At 37.2% G+C, this 22,275-nt stretch overlaps 1 protein-coding gene across 2 annotated transcripts in view; it reads left to right on the top strand.

The window, feature by feature from the left end:
- Nucleotides 1-22,275, top strand: part of LOC131342929 (metabotropic glutamate receptor 7) — a 217,914-nt gene that overhangs the window by 186,709 nt on the left and 8,930 nt on the right. For both annotated transcript variants that reach the window (XM_058374251.1, XM_058374250.1), the window contains exon 9: nucleotides 18,201-18,447. In XM_058374251.1, the coding sequence (XP_058230234.1) occupies nucleotides 18,201-18,447 (247 nt within the window). The remainder of the gene's footprint in view (nucleotides 1-18,200; nucleotides 18,448-22,275) is intronic.

Raw genomic sequence — 22,275 nt, forward strand, 5'->3', positions numbered from 1 at the left:
AAACTCCATGCCTGCATTTTCTCCCAAGAAAGAACAGTCTTTTTATTTATGAAGCCATGACTTTAGTCAAAAGTGCTTCATATTTTCATTTAAAATTGCAGAGAATTTCTCACAAGTCTAACACAGTGAACACAACAAATGATGTGCCTATGCTTGGGTTGCTCATGCTGTCACTTGAAGCATAAAGGAAGTGGAAGAGAGATGACAATGTGCTCGATTGCAGGAAATAGAAGAACAGCTGAGTTTCAGGTTGTTTTGTGTTTCTCTGTTCTGGGTTTTTTTTTTGTTCTTGTTTATTCGCTAGAAGTGTCCTAATTTTCATAAAGCCCAAGAGAAATAGTCTGTATGTATGTGTGTGTGTATATGTGTGTGTTGCCCAATTGCATAGGAAAAACTGCACAGGATCAATCCAGACCCTAAGTTTCTGAGACCTTGAAGGTGATTTTCATTAACTGCCTTGATCACTTAGACAATTACAAGTATGGAAACATGTCTAGTTTAGATGTCTGATAGAATAGGTTGGAGATGCTAGAGACATACCCTTGAGATTCTGGTTCATGTTGACACACAGTTCCTGCGAATCTCCTGAACATCCCAAATGTGTTCTATTGGAAGCCCACTGAAGTCACTGTTCATGTGACGAGCTGGAAGTAGACATCAGATGTTAAACTGTACTCAATTAGCTGTTGCATTCAAGCAAGGATTAATTAGTATTAACTGGCCCAAAATTGTGCCAAGAAAACATTCCCCACACCTTTACACCATCTCCACCAGCCTGGACTTTTGACACACGGCAGTTTAGATGCCAAATTCTGACCCTATCATTTGTGTGCCTGAGCAGAAATCAAGATTCATCAGACATCAGGTTACATTATTCCAGTCTACAACTTTTCAGTTTTGGTGTCACTGCAGCCTCAACTTTCTGTTCATGGAGTACAACTTTCTGCTGTAGCTCATCAACCTCAGGTTTCGACGTGTTGCGTGTTCCGAGATGCTCTTCTGCTTACTTCAACTGTGCAGAGTGCTTATCTGAATTGTTGTAGCCTTTTGTCAGCTTGAACCAGTCTGCTCTTTATTCTCTATTGACCTCTCTCATCACCAAGGCCTTGAAGCTGCAGAACTGCCGCTCAATGGATTTTTTTTATCTTTTTTTTTATTGCACCATTCTGAGTAACCTCTACAGACTGTTGTGTGTGAAAATTCCCCAGGAGATCAGCAGTTATAGAAATACTCAAACCAGCTCATCTGGCACCAAAAACGATGTCACGCTCAACATCACTGAAATCACATTTTTCCTCATTCTGATGGTTGATGTGAACATTATCCAAAGCTACTGGCCCGGATCTGTATGATTTTACACGTTGCACTGCTGCCACACGATTGGCTGATGAGATAAGATCTTCAGCTTTTCCCAGTAAAGAATTCAGTTAGTGTATGTCAGCAGTAAAAAGAAAAATTAATGTGATGCTGTTACAGAAAAAGAATCAACAACAGGGAGGTGTAATGCCACCAAAAAGTGAATGATTTGCCTGTAACATCACATCATAAAGGGATTTATTCTTCTCATACCATGACATTTCTTCCTGTGCTTGCTTTAATGAAAAAAAAAAAAAAACAGACCCATAGTAGTTAAGATCAATTCTTGTTTTAGAACATCTGTGAAACAAATTAACGCTTGTTTATCTGATGTTAAAACGCCTACTGAGTCCTTAACCTTATCAGCCCCTTTTTTGTTTCTCTCTTGAAGTTAGGACAAAAAAGTGCACCTGAAAACATCACAATGCACAGACTTCTCTGTGCTGATGTCACGATGCAGACATGGAGGGCAGGAGGCAGGTGTCAAACGGTCAAAATATTCAGAACAGTGCAGAAAAATAGGAGCAGGCAAAAAAAAAAAATTAGGAACACTTCAAAAATATTGGAACAGGGAAAAATGCTATAAAATATAAAGACACAGGTCAGCAGAATGGAGCATGGGGTAGCCAAAGTCAAAGAGAAAACAGAGCACAAAAACAAATAGAAAAAAAAATAGAAAATCAGTCATTAAGGTACAGTCATGTACCAAAAGAATAGAGTGTATACCTCTGGACACTAAGGAAATGACGCAAAAAGGAAATAAAACCAGGCTGCTTACAAAATGTGTAAACCGAACATAATTAAATGTGGGTGAACATAATCAAAAGGCTGGTGACTATGAGCGTAGGAGTACAGGTGGTTGATGGGAGTTGGAGACTGTGGTGGCCATGTTTGTTGGCTGTGCTGAAACAGACTTTGTGATGTTACACAGCTTGATGACTGACGAATTTGCTGTGGAGGAAAATTTCTATATCAGAGTGTTGCAAAGTGCTGACACTGGAGACTCTTTCTAAAAATATGCAAACAAACATCTCGTCAAAGGAAACCTCAGCATGTTGGTGACAAGTTATACAAGTCTTTGTGCAGGTTGTTACTATAGAAATGATATTGCATTAAAATGAGCACAGTGTAACACAGTATTTTCAGCAACAAATGCTTGTAAAAATAGCCCTGAAACAACTGAGTTGCTTTGCCTATACCAGGTCCACTGCTACTATTAAGATTAAGATTATCTCCATCATTGACATAATCTCCAGACAACATCTGGCCAACTTCATCACTGCTACATTAATGTTCTTCAACTGCATTACACCTGGTATTAAAAAGCTCTTAAAAGTCTTAAATTCGATTTGGTTCAACCCTGAAACAAGATGCAGTGGTAATGTGGATCAGGTTGGAATTGCATTGATTGAGTCTAAGGTGCTAGTCATTACTGTGAAGTACTTCAACTTTATTAGCAAATTAGGCAGCTTTGATGGAGTCAAAGCCATGTTCGAATTTTATTAAATGGTCATATTTAATAGTTGACATCATATATATTCTGATACATTAATATACAGTCTAGTCTATTATATATTATGTTCTTAACATGTCCAGGAAATTCCATAACCAGGTTAAATTTACAGTAACTCTTCACCTTGATCTTATCACGAAATACTTCTATCCTGATGGGAGTGTCTCTCTTCGACGATGACCCCGCCTTCATCCGCAGGGCTGATGGTGTTCTAGTTGCTCGTGGTGGTGTGTTATATATTATACCTTATGTTACATTCACACACACACTGACTCACAGCAGCAAGTCATTTTCACTAAAAGCTAACGACATTTCTGAACAGGTACAGATTCATAATCAGATGTCCCTGTATGTACGGACACCACAGTTTCTACTCTACGCTAGCGATTTGAGGTGAGATTGTAATGGAAATGTATTAAAGTTTTATTTTTACACTCACTAAATCCATGTTCACACCATGCATACTTCATTTTTAGAGTTAAGGATATTTTGAACTGGTAAGATTACAAATAAATAATATTCCATCCATCCATCCATCCATTAATCCATCCATCCATTTTCTGTCCTGCTTCTCATACTGTACACAAGGTCACATGGAATCTGGGAACCTATCTCAGGGGACTCAGGGCACAAGGTAGGAATCACGCTGGCTGGTGTGCCAACCTATTGCAGAGTATTGCCAACCTATTGCATACTCTCGCACATGTCCATTTACACACTAAGGACAATTTATAGATGCCAGTCCACCTAAAATGAATGTCTTTGGACTAAGGGAGGAAACCGGAGTACCTAGGGAGATCATGCGTACACAGAGTGGGAATCAAGTAGAAATCAAAACCTCCAACCCCTGAGATGCAAGACAGATATGCTAAGCACTAACCCACCATGGCTGAATAATATTCCATTTTGAATATTTGTCTTGTTCCATGTTGGCGTAATGGAGTGCTTTATTATGTTCATCCAACGAAAAAGAGTAACAGCAATCGATGATGACTAGATGTGGGAGTGTCTTGCGATGAGACAAAATTGCGAAAAGTTTATTCAAATATAAAGCTACTTGGTGCCATGAATATCAATAGGAGTGTAACAATAGAGTGCACGTGATCTGTTACAAAGACACACTGCTTCTCCTTCATCTCTTATGATCTGATGCATGTATTGTATACACTGTTGTTTCAAGTCTCTGTCAAGTCTCTAAAGTGTTGGAGAAAGTTCTGGTAGTTAAGCCTAATAAATAGTTACGCTATTTGTAGCAAGCTAACAAGTTGCTAATCATCTGTGCTAATGCTAATAGTCAGCATTTGATGCTAAAACTGAGTTCAAAACTTATTTGCTAAACACTCTAAGGTATGCTTGGTAAGTTTTCTCAGAATAATTTATTCTCAGAAGAGTGTTCCTTACCCATCGTTACAATTATATTGCTAGTTGCATATTTATGAGGAAATGCCAAAGAAGCCATAGGCCAACTCTTTGGGTTGTGGTGAATGTAAATTATATCATAATAAAAAGCTAATATCAGAAGCTAAGGCGATCTTTTCCTCTTCTTACACAGGAAAGGTTTTAGCTTCCACAGTTATCATTTCAGCGCTACTAAGGTCTGCTAATGGACTCCAGCACGGTGTCATTTGAAACTCGAATAAATGTTTTCACTTCTGTTCCATCAGCTCATTGCCTTTTCCCAGATATGCTTTCAAAACAGTGTGAGTGCTTGATGTTAGATTTATCCCCGCCACCTCTTTTCGAACGATTTGGATATAATCGCACAATCATACCCCAGGCAGGTGCAGGCAGTATCCATAAATCTCATTATGTTTCCTTTAATGCGTTCATTTGCATAATCCCAGCCCACATTTTGCTTCTGAATGGTTCGTCTATGAATACAAATTCCCCGGGGTTGCTTTTTCTCTTTTTTTTCCCCTTTTCATTTGTTAATTTTTATTCTAAATGCCGAGAAAATTAGTGACATTTTAGTAGTTGACTCTGAACTTTGGACCATTACAGGACAGGTACGGATTCATAATCAGATGGCTACCGTAAAACCCTGCATATACACACACTACAGTTTCTACTGTATCCTAGCGATTTGTGGTAAGACTGTATTGAAAATGTATTAATTTTACAGCCACTAAATCCACTCTCACACTATACATTCAGAAACTATGGATACTTCCTCTTTAGAGTTCAGGATATTGTTTCTGGTAAGATCAAGTTCACTCTTGCACACCTTTATTCACACACTAGGAACAATTTAGAGATGCCAGTCCAGCTAAAATGAATGTCTGTGTATTGGGGGAGGAAACTGGACTACCCAGGGAGAACATGCGTACACAGAGTTGGAATCAAGTGGGAATCAAAACCTCCAACCCCTGAGCTACGAGGCAGACATGCTAACCACTCCATTCCATTTTGAATATTTGTCTGGTTCCATGTTGGCGTAATGGAGTGCTCCATTATGTTTGCACACAGTAAATCACTGTAAACCAGAGAACAGCTGCCATTTGCAAATTGAGACGTATACAGTATTCATTATCAAAACTCATTCCAGCACATTTGCACATGCAGCTGTGCATGTCTGCTGGCCGTTTCAGCAACGGCTTTATCATAATCTGTAGTCCCCGGTGTTTATTTAGGTCACTGACCACAGGTGCTGTGATTTCTGCAGCTCTTGCATTTTTATCTGACTGCCTCCAACACACACTCTCATGCACAGACAGAGCGAATCATCATCATCTACATGATACACATGCCATATGGCCATAAGGAACATAATAAAACAGTCAGAATGGAGTAATAATGCATGTCTGTCACCATGCTGTATTCCCTCCTGGGGTGCCATGCTATAGTGCTGTGGTGTACTCATGTGTTTTTTTTCCCCTACACAAGCTTTTCATTAAACAAGATGGCTGTAGCATGTGAGAGCCCAAGGCAGCTAGACATATGTGTCGAGTCAATTTATTTCAGCTTATCCAAGGATCATCAGAGGTCAGAGGATGCAGACAGGGTTTGAATACACCGACCAATAATAAGGAAGAAGGAAAAAAAAATTACTATGATTATGACCATGAAACAGTTCCATTTCCATCTATTTTTTTTTTGTCAAGTAGATAATTGCCAGGAAAACATATCCCTAAAAGTGGATGCAAGTACAGGTCAGTTTATTAGGAACAGGTCAAAATATTAGGAAAAGTTACAATGGAAAATCTAAAATGATGTCAAGCCAATACTGGGTCAGAACAGGCACAAGTCTTAGTTAGTCAAGATTCACTAACAGGCTAGGCAAAAATATAAAGGGGAAAAAGTCATAAAATAAAATAAAATAAAATAAATCGAACAGGAAGGCTTGGTAAAGTCACAGATACAAAAGAACTGAACAATGTACAACCGTAAATACAAACTGAAACATAAGTACTTATGAACATGCTAAACAGGACATACTAATTAAGGATGGTGACTGGGAATGAGGAAATACAGGTGGTTGATGGGAAGGTGAGTCCGGTGAGGCTGTGTTTGTAGGGCACAGTGAACTGGTTGAAACAGAGACTGTGACTGTAATCTATTCTTTTAGCACAGCAACGCTGAATTCTCAAATCTGACTGGATTGAAAATTTTGTATAGCACCGCCTCTGAGAGTATTGTTGGCTTTAATTGGCTTTAACTGGCTCAGTTGTTGATATGGCAAAGTTTTCTGTTTGGAGATGTGTACTTAGGATTTTTGGAAGGAGTAGCCACCTTCAGTTAGAGGTCAGAATCAGAATCAGAAAAAGTTGCCAGGCACAGCAAAGGGTTAGCAAAGAGCACTTTACAGTACTAGGAATTTGTCTTGGTGTCAGGTGCAGACATACACAGATGTGTGTACACAATTTTGGAATAAACTAGAATAAATTAAATAAATACTGTATACAGAAAGTGAATTTGCGTGAAAAGTAGTGCAATTTAGAATGTGAAAGTGGCTGTCTGTAAGTTTTTGGTCATCTGGGGGTAAGTGGGGCACTGTTCAGCAGGCTGACTGCAGTGGGGGAAAAAACTGTTCTCGTGGCATGAGGTTGTGATCCTGATGGACCGGAGCCTCTTGCCAGAGGGAAGGGACTGAAAGAGTCCATTTCCGGGATGAGAGGGGTTGGCTGTGATCTTGGCTGCACGTCTCCAGGTCCTGGAGACGTCAAGGTGCTTTAAAACTACAGTGGAACCTGGTCATATGAATTTAATTCACCTTGGAGACGAGTTCTTAAGGTGAAACTTTGTATTGCGAAGCGAATTTTCCCATAAGAAATAATGTAAATGCAGATAATCCATTCCAGCCACCCAAAAATATTACCAATATGAAGCGTATGTAAACTGTATGGGTGCTTACGAAGAACTGACCCAAGCCAAGCATTCCATGTAAAGGGTCCTCACAGGATGTCGTGCCACCAAGCTTGGGCTAAAAATAGAACCGACCACCCACACCATCTATCTGTCAACTAAAAAACTTCCGGAAAATCACCTAGCTTTTAAACGCATGCTGAAGGTAATGTTGGTATCGTGGGTTGACTTTTTCCAAACAACTTTCGCTGACTGAAATAAAATTTGTAAAATTCGTAAACTCTCTTCGCTTGGCTTTGCTTGGCTTTCCACTGACGCATTCTTAAGGCGAAAATTCGCAAGGGGGTGCATTTGTATGCCAAGGTTACACTGTATAAAATTTCCAACAAAGGCAAATCTGTGTTTTGATATTTATTTGGACTTGAAGCATGTCCATTTCCATCTATTATTTTCAAGTAGAAAATAATCTATGCTTGCAACACAGAAATATTGAATTTCCCAAATCGAACTGGATTGATTCATTGCCTTGAGTTTTCTGGTTAGTGATTGGATTTTTGAAAGGAGTCTCCAGATTCAGTTAGATATGCTTTAAATCTACACATTTTCCAACACAGGAAGATGTTTGACATAAACAACTCTGTGTTTTGACATTTCTCTGGACCATCATACGGTGCTTCTAAGTATTATTACCTACAAGAGAGATAAAAAAAGAGAGTTTGATGAGGTGGAAAACTGTTTATAGCTTCTATAATATAAATGATATCAGGAATGATCTTGTTTTCCAGATGTTCCACAACATTGACCATAACTATAATTGAGTATAAAGCATGATGTGTCATTAATATGTCAATAAAGAAAATGAATCATTAGCAAATTGCTTTATTTTAAGAGAGAAAAATAATAGTCCAGGACGAACTGTTCTTGGAAAAAATAGTCCTACCAAAAACAGGATGTTGAATATTTCCTATAAAAGCATACTCAAAAGTGGTTTAATTCCCAAATTATCGCTCTCCAAGTGCTGTGAAATGTAATTTCAGTAAATTGACCAATGCAAGATATAGGATGTTTTAGGAAGAACAGACACAGCTAAAGGGTTCTTTTGATGAATTTCTTACACCACAATTATTATAGATAACAAAGCTTTTTTTCACTGTGGAAAACAGCTTATAAATGCGCCTGCCATCTCCGAAATGGGGCGACAAGCATTACGAATAGTTTAGCGTTTGATGATGTTGTTTAGAAACACAGGATCAGTCCTTCTGCACTAATATTGTCATACAGCCATGGTGACTTCCTACCAGGCCAAATAAATGAAAATAACCCATGTGTGATATTGCAATAAAAAGCGAAAGCCATCGTTGCATTGGCGCCTCAGTCAATTTGCTGACCTATGTAACTCATTCTGCAGAGTAATTTTCACTGAATACATTTATTGGTGTGAATGCCGGATAATGCATAGCTACTCTTAAACGGATGCCTCGTAAGCACGCGGCCTCCCAGTCCTGAAGTGCACGAGTTTAATTTGTTCTGGCTCATTGTATGAGCACTTTCATGATAAGGGTTTTATCCGTCCAGCCAAAGCGATAGGAACGGCATTACTGCTAATTGCATTTGCGTCATTTGCGGGTTATATCAAAACCATGAGGGATTCAGGCCTTCACCGTGCCTCAGTGAGAGCGGATTCATTTACTGTGCAGGATTTAAATATTTGAATACCGTTTTGGATTAAAAACCAATGCCGAAGTGGACCTTTCTATAAATCCTGTTTTGATCCATCCACCCGTCCATGCATCAGTCCACTCATCTATCATTTTTAGGCAGTAATTAGGTGGTAATTTTGTACTTGCAGCTCTTTGCTGCATTTTGAATTGACACAATGTGCAGAATATGGCATTTATTTTTTAAAATACACAGAAAAGTTTGAATGGGACTAGAGACATCTTTAACTCATCTTTAACTCATCTTTAACCAACAATGGAATTTGCCCCTGTCTTGGTTTTGCCCATGTACAATATCAAATATCTTGACCAGGTGCCAGCCCTTCTTAGGGCACCACCACTCACACTCTCACACCTGTTCACACACTACAGAAGCAGAGTATGTAGAGATGTTTATCAGGCTATACAGAAGGAAGGAAGGAAGAAAGGAAGGAGGAAGCCTGAGTACCTGAAGGAAACCTGCAAAACATAGGGATTACTTGCGAACTCCACACACACAGGGTGGTAAAAGGTATCAAAACCCCAATCCTGGAGATGCGAAGCAAACCACCATGACCCTGAACCCTGTTTTAATAAAGCTTACATTTTTTTCAGTAGGCATAACCATAACCAGTAGGCATAAACTCACAGCTTCCACTCTTCAGTCTTGTATTAGCGTAATTAATTTGTAACTACTGGAGAAAATGCATTACGAATTGGAAATGTAAAAGATCATGAGGGGAAATTACCTTATAAAAGCAATAAATTCATTATAAGTCCTTTATAATCATGTAACAAATCAAATAATAACACATAACTCAACTCATTTATACTAATGTAGTCATGTAAATAAAAAAAGGTTCTAAAGAATAAAACCTAGTGGTGGTTCAGTTAAAGGAAAGTAAGCAATGATGGTTCGATGTGATGCAAGCTGACAGGACGCAGTGCTATTATTACTAGCACAAAGTTAACTTTCCAATAACAGCATATGCCAATTATGTTTTATATAATTATACCACGGCAGTTTGCCGTTAATTAGAGTATTTGTTTATTTGTTTATTTTTTAAAATATCATACTTTTATATGGATTTGTTTATAATTACTGCACTGTAAGATATTTCAAGTTGGTTAAACTTCATAATGAAAGTTCACCTGCTGCTTTAAGAATGTTTTTTTTTTTTTTTTTTTTTTCAAAACTTAATAAACTTGAGTTCAATTTCCAAAACTTGTCATGGGATTTGGAGTTAGAAGAAATACGTTCATATAATTTAACGGGACTCTCATGTTTTGTAGCATGTGTATTTAATGTTGGAATATCAGCCTTTAACAGCCTTTCTCTCTCTCTCTCTCTCTCTCTCCCTCTTTCTCTCTCTCTCTCTCTCTCTCTATCAGAAAATCATGCTACAAAACTTTTCTGCAAATGACAGCACTTTATACAAGAGCAATAAATATTTTTTTTCTCTGTAAACAATATAATTCATTAATTAACAATTAATAATAGTATAATAAATATTTTTATATGTGATGTAATGACTTATTATATTGTATTGTTTTTAAAATATCTGTTTTAAGTATTTTGAGATAAAACAAAAGTGGGCGTGGCCTCAACTTTTTTTTTTAATTTATTATTTTTATTCATTTATTTATTTTAGCTTGTCTTCATTTGTTTTTCAATGAATCCAATGCTATTACTAGCTTTGAGACTCTCTCTCTCTCTCTCTCTCTCTCTCTCTCTTTCTCTGTCTCTCTATCTTGCTTACAAAATGCTGACACTGGAGACTCCTTCCATTCACATAAATATTTAATAACTGTCTCCTTACAGAAATCTTCTCCATATTAATAACATTTCTTTCTTTGTTAACCAACATGCTATTATTTGTGGCATTTTTTGGGCTTATATGGTGTGAACAGTTGCCTTCCACATCCCATCTTATGAGCTGCTGCTGTAGAAATAATATCATATTGTTACAAGCACATAAATATAAACCTGTCAGAAAAGAAATGCTGAGGAGGATGCAGTTGCAGGTTACGTGACATTTATTCAAAATAGCGGACAAATCCCAAACCGTTAGGCAGATCTCAGATCAGTAAACATGCACAGGTCAAGCAATCAACAAACAGACTCCAATCAGAGAGCAGGCAGAACTAAAAGCCACAAATACAACAAAGTTTAGTTTGGCAACAAGGGCATTTAAACATAAAATTCTGAAAGGAATTTAAATGAAGCTAAAAAAGGAGAATTGACAGTAAATAAACACACTGCAAAAATATGTAGTAGGAAAGGGTAAGCTTAGCGTAAAATGGTCCATAGTCCTTGCTTAACAGCTCCTGGTTACACCATTGCACTTCTTGACCATATACTGTAGTATACAGTTATAGCAGGGACATTATTTAGAAGCGCACTATCCGGTGTCATCCCGATGAATCTGGTTCCTCTCAAGGCCTTATATCATTTCAGACAAGTTCACATTCAGATTTCAAATTTTATTGATCACATACCCAATCATACACAGTACAACATGTAGTGAAATGCTTTTTATGATTTTTACTTGTTCTATAAAAGTATAACAGTCAGAATGTTAAAATCAATAAGGTCAGAAGAACACTGTTGAAAATGGAATTAACCATAAGATCAAATTAAAATAAAAATTGAAATAAAATTAAATAGAATAAAGTGACATTTGCAGTAAAGTGGTAATGAGCCTACTTAACAGGGAAAATAAATCAGGATATGGAATAGTATAGCATATGAAATATGTTTTTCCTTGCCACTGTTGCCTTTCACTTTCTCATTAGGGATAAATAAAAGCGAAAATTATTTACTGTGCAGGTGAGCTGTAAAGGGGAGCATGTTACGGCCATGTTTATAGACCACTGTGTGTAATGGGAAATGGAAGTGGAGTCCTGAGTTGAATTACAGCTGGCATTACTATCTGAGACGCTGTGACAGAAAATGAATCAACGCCATCTGACCAATCAACTTATTACAATATCTGAAGCTTTGAATGATAATATTTTATGTCTCAAAAATATGTTCTCAAAAATAACTCGAATAGCTATTAATACCTTTACTCAATTTATTTTTTACAATATCCTCTATTCTTTTTATTTCTTTTTTTTAGTGTCCTCAAATCATTTTTTAACTTCTTTACTTAAATTTCTTCATAATGTTATGTTCAAATGCCCTTGTTGCTTTCTGAAACTAAACTTCATTGTACTTCATTATACAATCACAATAAAGTGCCTTACCTTACCTAACCTTACCAATTTAAATATCAGAAGTTTGTTTGTAAGAAGTTGTATAAATCTTCAAATAGTTTCACAGTGGAAAGACCAGAGCAAAGTCCAGACATGTCAACGTATCTTATCGTTAATTAGTGCTTAAACGTCTAGAGTTACTGTAGTACTGTTCCAACTGAGCAATTTACATCTCAACTCATCGATTCTTTTCCATGCAGAGTCAGCTCATTGGGGTGAAAATATCTGACAGAAAAGAAAAGAAAATCGAAAAAGCCTGACATGATACCGAGAACTATTGCAAGCAAGCTTTTTTTGTTGTTAGTTTCTTGCATATATCTCACTTAGTTCCTCTGTTTAAGTAACACTCTCTAAGCAGTGACACGCTGTCACTTTTATCCAGAGCAACTGAAGGTACCACATGGCTTTAAACCTCCATATTCCACTCTCTATCTCTTATTCACCAAGTGTTTTTAGTCTACTTTCTTTCTAAAGGCACTCGACTCGGTGTGTGTGTGTGTGTGTGTGCGGGTACAGCTGTGTACAGATTCGGTTTGCTTTCCGTACGTGTTGCTTGTCAAAAAAAATTTTGAGGCAGATATTGTGTTTCAAAGTCAAAGTGGTTTAGAGGAAAAGAGAGTTATCGCTCCAAAAAGTTCAGCCCACGAATCAGTCTAACTCACCTGTCCAACTGACAGAACTCGGATGAGAAATAAGTCTTTGAGAGTTGTACATCTGTGTTTTTTTGTTGTTGTTGTTTTTGTTTTTTAACTATTGAACAGCATGACATATGGCAGAAATCAATGAAGAGAAACCTAGTTTAAGGTTAGGTTTATCGCAAAAGAAATCTAGCTATGTCAAACCGTCAAAACTGATCAATTTTGCAAGGCTAGTCTGACAGATATTGTTAGATAAACTTATCCGGACTTTGGTCAAAACAGGCTCTTCAAAAATTTCCTAAAGGTTTACAATATTCAGTCCCTTGTACTTTAACCTTGAACAAAGTGTTAGAAGCAGGAACGTCTTTTCATTATGAGTTTATTGCTAAATATATGGTAAACAGTATTAAGCATAATTTTGCATCTTAAAAAAAATAAAGAAAAGCCAGATGAAGTGCTAATGCATTAAGCCAATTAAGACAATTTCAACCCTGAAATGACTACAAATATTTAGAAACAGAATAGTAATATTGAAGTCAGGTGAAAATCATTGTAGTACGTAAAATTGTTTACAAATCCAACACTTTAATTGATGTAACTGCATAAATATCCACTCCCACATTCCCATGAACGAGGTTCCATGAGAAGTCACATAATTTGTAACTTTAATAAATTAACTAACGTTTAAATATGTACTTTTTTTAACATCCCATACATATTGTTTCAAGAAGGCCACAGAACGTGTTAGAGAGCAGAGAAGCAAAACAAAATTCTCCATAAGTGTTAATTACTTTGTGTATCTTACAGAAAATGTATTATTAAAAGAATGAAAAGAATGTTGTAACACAAAAAAATGTGGAAAAGGTCAAGGTGGCAAATACTTATGCAAGGCATTATATATGAAGGGTTATTAGGGGTAAAGGAAAATCGGCTCGGCGTAAATGACAAAATCTTAGACTGTGTTTGTATTTTGCTATACACTGGCAGACTGTATATTTTTAATTACTTTTAACTTTATTCACCAAATCACTGACCAGAAACCTGACCCTATGCTTAAACCTGGTGTGGAATATTTTAACAAATATATATCTGGACTTCACCAAAAGTTCCCATCTAAGTGTAATGGTGGCAGTTCTGACATCTAATATTGGTATTAAACCATGTACAACTTCAGTCTTCTCATGTTTCCTTTCTCTGTGTGCTACTTTGTGCCAGTCGAATTATGAGTATGCTCACACTCATGAATGCCTGCACTTGTCTGATTAATTATTAGTGTGTCTTTCCACCAACCCACACGTCTTATTCAAGTGCTTCAAACTAGCATAACAGGAAGGTGTGATTGCATGTTTGCATTAATTAACAATATAAGCTCTAAAAACAAAACCCCAAACAGAAATAGAACCTCAGCACAGGAGGAAGAGCGGCAATAAAATGTACATTGTAGAACTTCATAACCTTTATAACACAGTTAGTTCCGCTCCACTAATTTGATTGGTTGAGCAGAATTCCAAGTGTGCTTATATTTCCTATAACTACACTGGGATGTTTCACTGTGTATATCAAGGCTGGAACAGCATCCTCCTACCTCAATGCTCTCCTTGAGGTTTTTGTTTTCTTCTCCAACCTGTGATCAGTTGACAGCCAACGTCTGATCATGTCTAACCAGCGAAGCATCCAGAACTTTTAAACTAAATGTTCCTTAGTGGTGGAATAAACTTTCAGCCTCAATCTCAACACCAGAATCCTAGAATAGTTCTAAGTGGAACACCTCTAATTGAAGGTTCTAAATTTAACCTTTAAGTTCCACCAGATGGACAAGACCAAGAACTCTGAGGATCCCAACTGGGGCTAGTTATTTATAGTCAAGCAATCTAGTCTTCAGAGCTTCATGAGGTAAAAGAAATTGTAGATTGATGCTTCAGACTGCTGAGTAGCATACATTGATTTGTATTATTTGTCAACGTTAATCACATACTCTATAGTTAACCAAGCTTCTCTTTAGTTTTTCTAGCCAACTTCACATACGGTGCCAAATTGGTAGAAGATTGTTGCTTCAACTCACAAAGACAATCAGAGAACCACTGTTAGGATTTGAGCAAGATTCCTAACCCTTAAGTCTAAGCCAGTGGTGTCCAATCTTATCCACAAAGGGACAGTGTGGGTGTGGGTTTTCATTCCAATGGAGCAGAAACCACACCTGAGTCTATTGAAAGCCAAGATCAGTTGATTAAACAGGTGGAATCAGGTGCAGCTCCTGCTTGATTGGAATGAAAACCTGCACCACACCGGCCCTTTGCGGATAACATTGGACACCCCTGTATGCTTGTATCAATCTGTATCAATCACTGATTTATATAAAATCAATGTCATATAAAAAATATTCCAAACTTTGATCTCAAACAACACCAGAAAATCCATTATTTAAAAAATGAATAAAATTTAGCATTACTTTAACTCAAATATTAGACACAGTATGAAAATCAAATGATAATCCTTAAATAAATCAGCGGATTGTACCACTCTAACAATTTCAAGGGGGCAAAAACTTCTACAACTTAACTCAATAGTTATTAAAGGGACAAGGGCACATTGGCGAATTGTAAATGACCACTGGCCAAAATCTTAGATTGATTGTGTTTTAAATGTTGCTATACACTGGCAGACTGTCAATTTTTTGATTACTTTTTACTTTATTCAGCAGACCACTGACCAAATTGCATGAACTTAAACACACATAGCAAATTGGTTCACAGTTGTTCACTCACAAGACTTTCAGAGACCAATTGTTAGGCTTTTGAGCAAGATTCCTCACCCTTAAACCTAAGCTGTATGTTCTGAATAACTGCATCCTCATCTTTCTGTTTTTAAAAATGGAACCATGAGCTCTTAAAAAGGTAGGATTTTGTTCCACTTGGATCACAAGACCAGGCTTTATCTTCAGTTCTAGCAGACAAATTGCTTTTTGACATTGACAACACTCAATTAAAGGATTCTTGAACAAGCAAGCTTATCAGACTCGCACTTGTCAAAGCATGCCTTTTTGTGTTGGAGCTGTCATTTTAGTAGCGACTGACAATAACTTTGGATATTTTTCGTAATGAATAAAATCCACTTCATGCATCCGTGCATGAGTTGAGTAAACACTTTGTATTGATCAGGGTCATGGTAGTCTCAGCCTCAGAAGTCACACCCATGAACCGTTGCCTGTTAGTCTGATGCTTATGACACACCAAATTGGTGACACTTTAGGAGCCACAAAGTTGTCATCTAATTGTTTTGGATTCTACAGGATTTCCAGGAGATGTGTGTGTGTCACATTTATTGGTTTACTGGGAAGCTGTTATATTTACAATTGTGACAGTGAGTGCTTATGAGGATCAGTTAAATGCTGGATTTTCCAAATGATCTTATGTTCCTGGTATAGACTCATTAATTTGCACAACTTGCTTACAAGGTTACACAATGGTCTATTTTTGTAGGGACAGCACTTGTCATTTTCACACCCATAAACATGACTCTGAACAACACAGAGTGTGATTGGTTGGTTTACATGTCAGTTAGGTACCTTGTTGGGTGTTCCTTGGGCAATCAAAGCTGCTGTGGAGTCTAGACCTTCTGCTATCAGTCTGAATGTCTGGCTGCATGAGACCAGGGTCATGGTGAATCCTAGTCTATTATGGGAACATTATGCCAAGGTGTAAATACTCCCGGGATGGGGTCATCCCAGGCTACTGTGCACAAACATTCACCTCAAAATATATACAATCAACCAGCATGCTAAAACTCAACTGTGATTCTTACAGACTCTTATACTACAATATAACTGCAGAAATCCTTAAAAGGCCCATATTAACACATTACTATAATTTGCACGTTGATAAATGAAACCAAGCCCATGTACTCGCATGTATTCACAGTATTTTCCTTTAATTAGACAGGGTTGAACTATGTGATAAGTTACTCACTAAGTGCAACCTGTAATTGTAGTGCGATTGACATGCTAATGGGGTGCGACACAAAGCTCCACAGATTCCTGACTATTTAGCATCTTCAACCTAACTGAGAAGCTGTGATTAAACATATGAAATCAAACACATGAATCAAAAAAACAGCAAAGATTTCGGTATTTGGGTGTGGTATACCTTTAGATCTAGTCACTGCCTTGCTTAGAGCAACAGAATTGCTCTTTCTTAAGTTGACCTTGATCATTCAGCATGTTGTACATGTAGCTCAGGAGAATAGACTTGATTACCATGGCTTTATCGAGTGATTCAGAACATCTGCTTAAGCCTAATTAAGGAAAGGCTAAGACACATTTAAATAAATAAATAAATAAATAAATAATAAACCTCAGAGAGAACTATCCTTCATAGCTGGATAACAGAACATCTTGAGGATAGAAGTAAATATGTTTATTTTATTTTTTTTCATGGCATGATAAAATGGGTAATCATATGCACTACCAGTCAAAAGTTTGGACACACCTTTTAATTCAGTGTTTTTTGTTTAGGGATTTATTTTCTACATTCTAGAACAATACTGGAGATTTCATAACTATGAAATAACACACATGGACTTAAGTAATCCATATGTAACGACAACAAAAAACAGTCAGTTGTTATTTTAAGACACGAAGGTCAGGTGTTCTGGAATAGTTCTTGCAAGAACAGTATTGTCAAGTGCATTTGCAAAACTCATCAAGCACCATGATGAAACTGGCTCACATGAAGACCATCCCAGTAAAGCAAGACCAAAACTTACCTCTGCAGCAGAGGAGAAGTTCATTTAGAGTTACCAGCCTCAGAAATCACCAATTAACAGCACCTCAGATTAGAGCCGTTATGAAGGCTTTACAGAGCATCAGTAGCAGACATATCTCAATATCAACTGTTCAAAGGACATTATTGTGTATTTCGGCCGCCTTCAGCATTGTTTTACAATGTAGAAAGAAATAAACATCAGGAAAGACCATGGAATTAGAAGGTGTGTCCAAACTTTTGACTGGTAGTGTAAATATTTAAATAGTACATGCAAATGTAAAAATAAAGAAGTTTTTATTTTTAGGAAAATCCCTTCATTACTGAAATTGTTGAAAATAGTGATTCATGTGCATCTGGTTTGTCTTTAAAAATGACTAATGTATTTTTGTCCCGTTTTCCTGAAAGTAAAGATTGTAATCAGATGCTTTTCTGACAAAATTGTCTCACCCAATGCCAATCAAACCATAGCATTTAATACGTTTTTGTTGATTTTCCGCTTATTAGAAGCATTAAAAGTCCCAAATTAGACATCTCTGTAGATATCACTATAGAAGAAAAAATCTTGGTTACATTTTTCTGTTTTTAATTTCCCAACAAAGCCACATTCCAAACCAAATGAGCAAATTCTACTATACTATACACAAATCCTTAATATTCTGATTTTCTTTCTCCTCAGCTGTACATCCAGACCACCACGCTGACCATCTCCATGAACCTGAGCGCCTCGGTGGCTCTGGGTATGCTCTACATGCCCAAGGTCTACGTGATCATCTTCCACCCGGAGCTAAACGTCCAGAAACGCAAACGCAGCTTCAAAGCGGTAGTGACGGCGGCCACCATGTCATCACGTCTCTCGCACAAACCCAGCGACCGGCCAAACGGCGAGGCCAAGACAGAGCTGTGCGAAAACGTCGACCCCAACAGTAAGTAACACGTCGTTTCAAACGTCCACACCTCCGCCGCAGCTCTCCCGTTTATTCACCTCCGATGACGCACGTTTGCTAATGACGGAAAGTTAAGCCTTTGTTATTTTTACCAATTCACAGTGGGAGGAAAGGTATGAGTAATCACAGTCAGTCGAGTGTAAGTCACGATATTTGGTGTGGTTGTGAGCAGATGATCTACTGAGAGTTGTGTAGGTGTTGGTAAAATACTCTATAGCTATTTAGGCTTGAATGAAATGATAAAAACCCTGTTCCATATGCAGTCGTGCTCGCTATTATCGGTGCATGCCATTGTTCTCCAGCTGTTTAATTAAGCACGAAATAAAATAAAAGCAAATCAAATCCTTCTGCTAGACCCCCTGTTCTTGGCTTTTATTTGAAATCAACTGCTTACTTATATAAAAAAGAGAAAAGAAAAGAAATCTTATCCATTTTTCGTTTATCAGCAGTAAATAAGTGCATTATGTCTACAGGCTTGACTCATAAGTATATCAGCTATACTTCAAGGTTACTAAATTGATCCCTTTCTGTTGCTCTCCAGCAGAGGAACCATTTTGTCCGCGAAATATCAGCAATGCCTCCAAACACGTGCCCCCATTAAAGAAAGTAGACTAGGCTTAAACCAATTTTCCATTGATTTTTTTTCACATAATAAGCACAGGTGTTCATTTTTAGGAATCAGTAAAACCAGTGATTGCCATTCATCTCTTTGCCATTTATCTCTCTTTCTTTTACTCTTTATTTAGCATTTGTGCATGTTTGGTTGTAGTAATTATCCCAAGGTTAGCAAGCCTCTTGGAAAAACAAAATTTTCTGAAGATAGGACACCGTCATTTTCTCAGTACATTATCAGGCACTGCAATTTGATATGGTATTCAGTGCAAGTCATTTCGGAGATGGAATGAGAGTCTGTTATTGTATTTGCATGATCATATTAAGAAAAAAGTGAAGAACAAGCACCAATTATTCAGTTTAATACAATTCAACTGTATTTGTGAAAAGCTTTTAACAGTGAACATTGTCCACAAAGCAGCTTTACAGGAGTCTCAAAAATATACATAAAAACTCTGAGACAATACGAGAAAGAAACCTTGAGAGGAACCAAATTCAAAAGGGAACCTCATCTGGATGACACCGGATAGTGTGATTATAAATCATTTTCTTTTCTATAACTGTATGTATATAATCGAGTGCAATTGTGTTGCACTTATTTATTGTATTGGACACAAATTCAGCTGACTATAGAACACTTCTCATTGTTTCTTATCTTGAAAGCAAGGAATGTGCAAGGATTAAATATGGGTTTACGTTTTGATTATTTGTCTGATTTTTGTTCATACAGAATTCTTCTTCTGCTAGTTTTATACCATGTAATAATTCGTACACACTGCCACTGCAACCAAAGACATTTGACAACAAAGTTCTGGCAGTTTTTTAAATCTCACAGCTGCTAAGACCAAATCATCCAAAAGCCACCAATAAGATAAAAGTATAGGATTACAAAAAATAACATAGTGGCAGTGGAAATACAAACAACAAAAAATGGACAAAAAAATATATATTTATTTGTATAGTTTTTATTTATTTGAACCTATTTCCTGGACATTCACAAATCAAGCTGATCGATGATGGGAGAATGGTAGCTTAGTGATTGGACTGCTGACTCAAATAAACTCAATTCAATTTACAGTGGAACCCCGGCATACAAATTAGTTCTGAAGATGAGTTCTTAGGGGGAAAAGTTGTATTGTGTTATGAATTTTCCCATAAGAAACCATGTAAATGCAGATAATCCGTTCCAACCACCCATAAATATGCCCAGTATTACCAATATGAAGCGTATGTAAACTGTATGGCTGCTTACAAAGAACTGACCCAAGCCAAGCATTCCATGTTAAGGTTACTCACAGGTAGTCGTACCACCAAGCTTGGGCTAAAAATAGAACCGACCATCCAATCTGTCAACTAAAAAAATGCACGAAAAGCTTTTAAACCCATGCCGAAGGCAACATTGGTATCGTGAAAAAAATTCGTAAATTCACTTCGGTTGGCTTCGCTTGGCTCTCCACTGACATACACACAAGTTTTGAATGTCTCCTGGATGTATGTGCAACTTAGCTGGCATTCGGTTCGATTCGGTTCATTCGTATGTTGAAAATACTTTGCCGATGCAAATGTCTTTCAAAATTTTAATCCTTAAGGTGAAAATTCGTAAGGGAGGGCATTCGTATGCTGAGGTTCCATTGTATTTGTATAGGGCTTTTAAAAATAAACAGTGTCTCAAAGCAGTTTAACAGAACTTGAGAAACCCAGAATAAAAATGATAAAGTTTAAAATCAAGTTATTATTTATCTCTAACATTTATCCCTGATGAGCAAGCCTGAGGTGATGGTGGCAAGGAAAAACTCCCTGAGATTATATGAGGAGGAAACCTTGAAAGGAACCAGACTCAGAAGGGACGGCATCCTCATTTGAGTGACACTAGACAGTAAATAATGTAAATGTAAATAAAGTCCTTTCTACAAGAATTTACAGTCTTGTGCAACCAAAAGCTCCTGAGGAACTAATAGGTCAGCGTATTCATTAGAACACTAATTCCTTCCTGCCACGGTCTTTAAATGTTCGCTGATGAAGACCGATGCAATGGCAGTTCAAATCCCGGGACGACCAAGCTGCTAATGCTGGGCGCTTCAGCTAGGCCCTTAACCTTTAAGTGCTCAATTGTGTAAATGAAATAAATGTAAGTCCGAATAAAGGCAATGATGTAATGATGCAAGCAAAACGTCTGTCGATTGGATCTTTAACTGAATACTGAAATACACTGTCTACAACTACCTGCTGAAATGCAGATATATTCAGATTAGCCTATTTCATGCCTAAGGACCTCTACATGCTGAGAGACGTTTTAGGTGGCTTTCACACTGGGCTTGTTCGCTGTGGTAGTGTGATACTGAATCCTCAAGCGCTGCTCTGGTTTCAGACTCACTTGATTCTATCAAACCCCGGTGCATTTGTGTTCATCTTACATCATCTCAGCTGCACACTGAGAACACAAGCATCTCAACTCACCATATTTTCACCATATATTATTTGTCTGCATTCTTGTACTTTTTTTTTTAAACCACTCCTGTATGTTCTCACCTAGCTGAATAAGGCATCTCACCTCTACTGTGTCTCACAACATTCCCCTGCCACTCATGGTACACGTGTGTTGTGGAATCTAATGATGATATAATCGGATAAAACATGACAGGTTACTTTACTTCCTGAGAAATCAAGGACAAGTTGTGTTCACATTCACAGGAATTGTTGCATTGGTCCAGTGTAACTGAACTCACACCATCTCCTACATGTAGTCTTGTCTTAGGTATCTCAGTGCATTTCCTGCTCATTAACATTACTGATTTTTCATACAAACTGTGTTCTATTTTAGACTAAACTCCCAGCGTGAAAGCCCTCTTAGTCTAATTTTTGATATTCTATTTATTATATACTTCTGTACCAATTAATACAAAAAAAGTAGAAGAATCATTAGTTATCATGATGCTCTATTTTGACATGCTAGTTAGTATAGAAGTGTAGAAATATACAGACTGGGACATGGCCCAATCAAACTATCCTACAATTTCTGTCACTATTTTTTTCTGATTATTCTAATTGCCATTTAAAATTAGCCAAATAATCTAACCCGAATAATTTCTAAGCTTTTGTTGACTCTGGACTCCTCTAATATTATTTACATAAACACTTTCTGTGAAGGTCTAAATCTATAAATACATAACATATCCATCATAATGCATGTATCTG

Source organism: Hemibagrus wyckioides, linkage group LG21, assembly GCF_019097595.1.
Source record: "Hemibagrus wyckioides isolate EC202008001 linkage group LG21, SWU_Hwy_1.0, whole genome shotgun sequence".
NCBI classification, from domain to species: Eukaryota; Metazoa; Chordata; class Actinopteri; order Siluriformes; family Bagridae; genus Hemibagrus; species Hemibagrus wyckioides.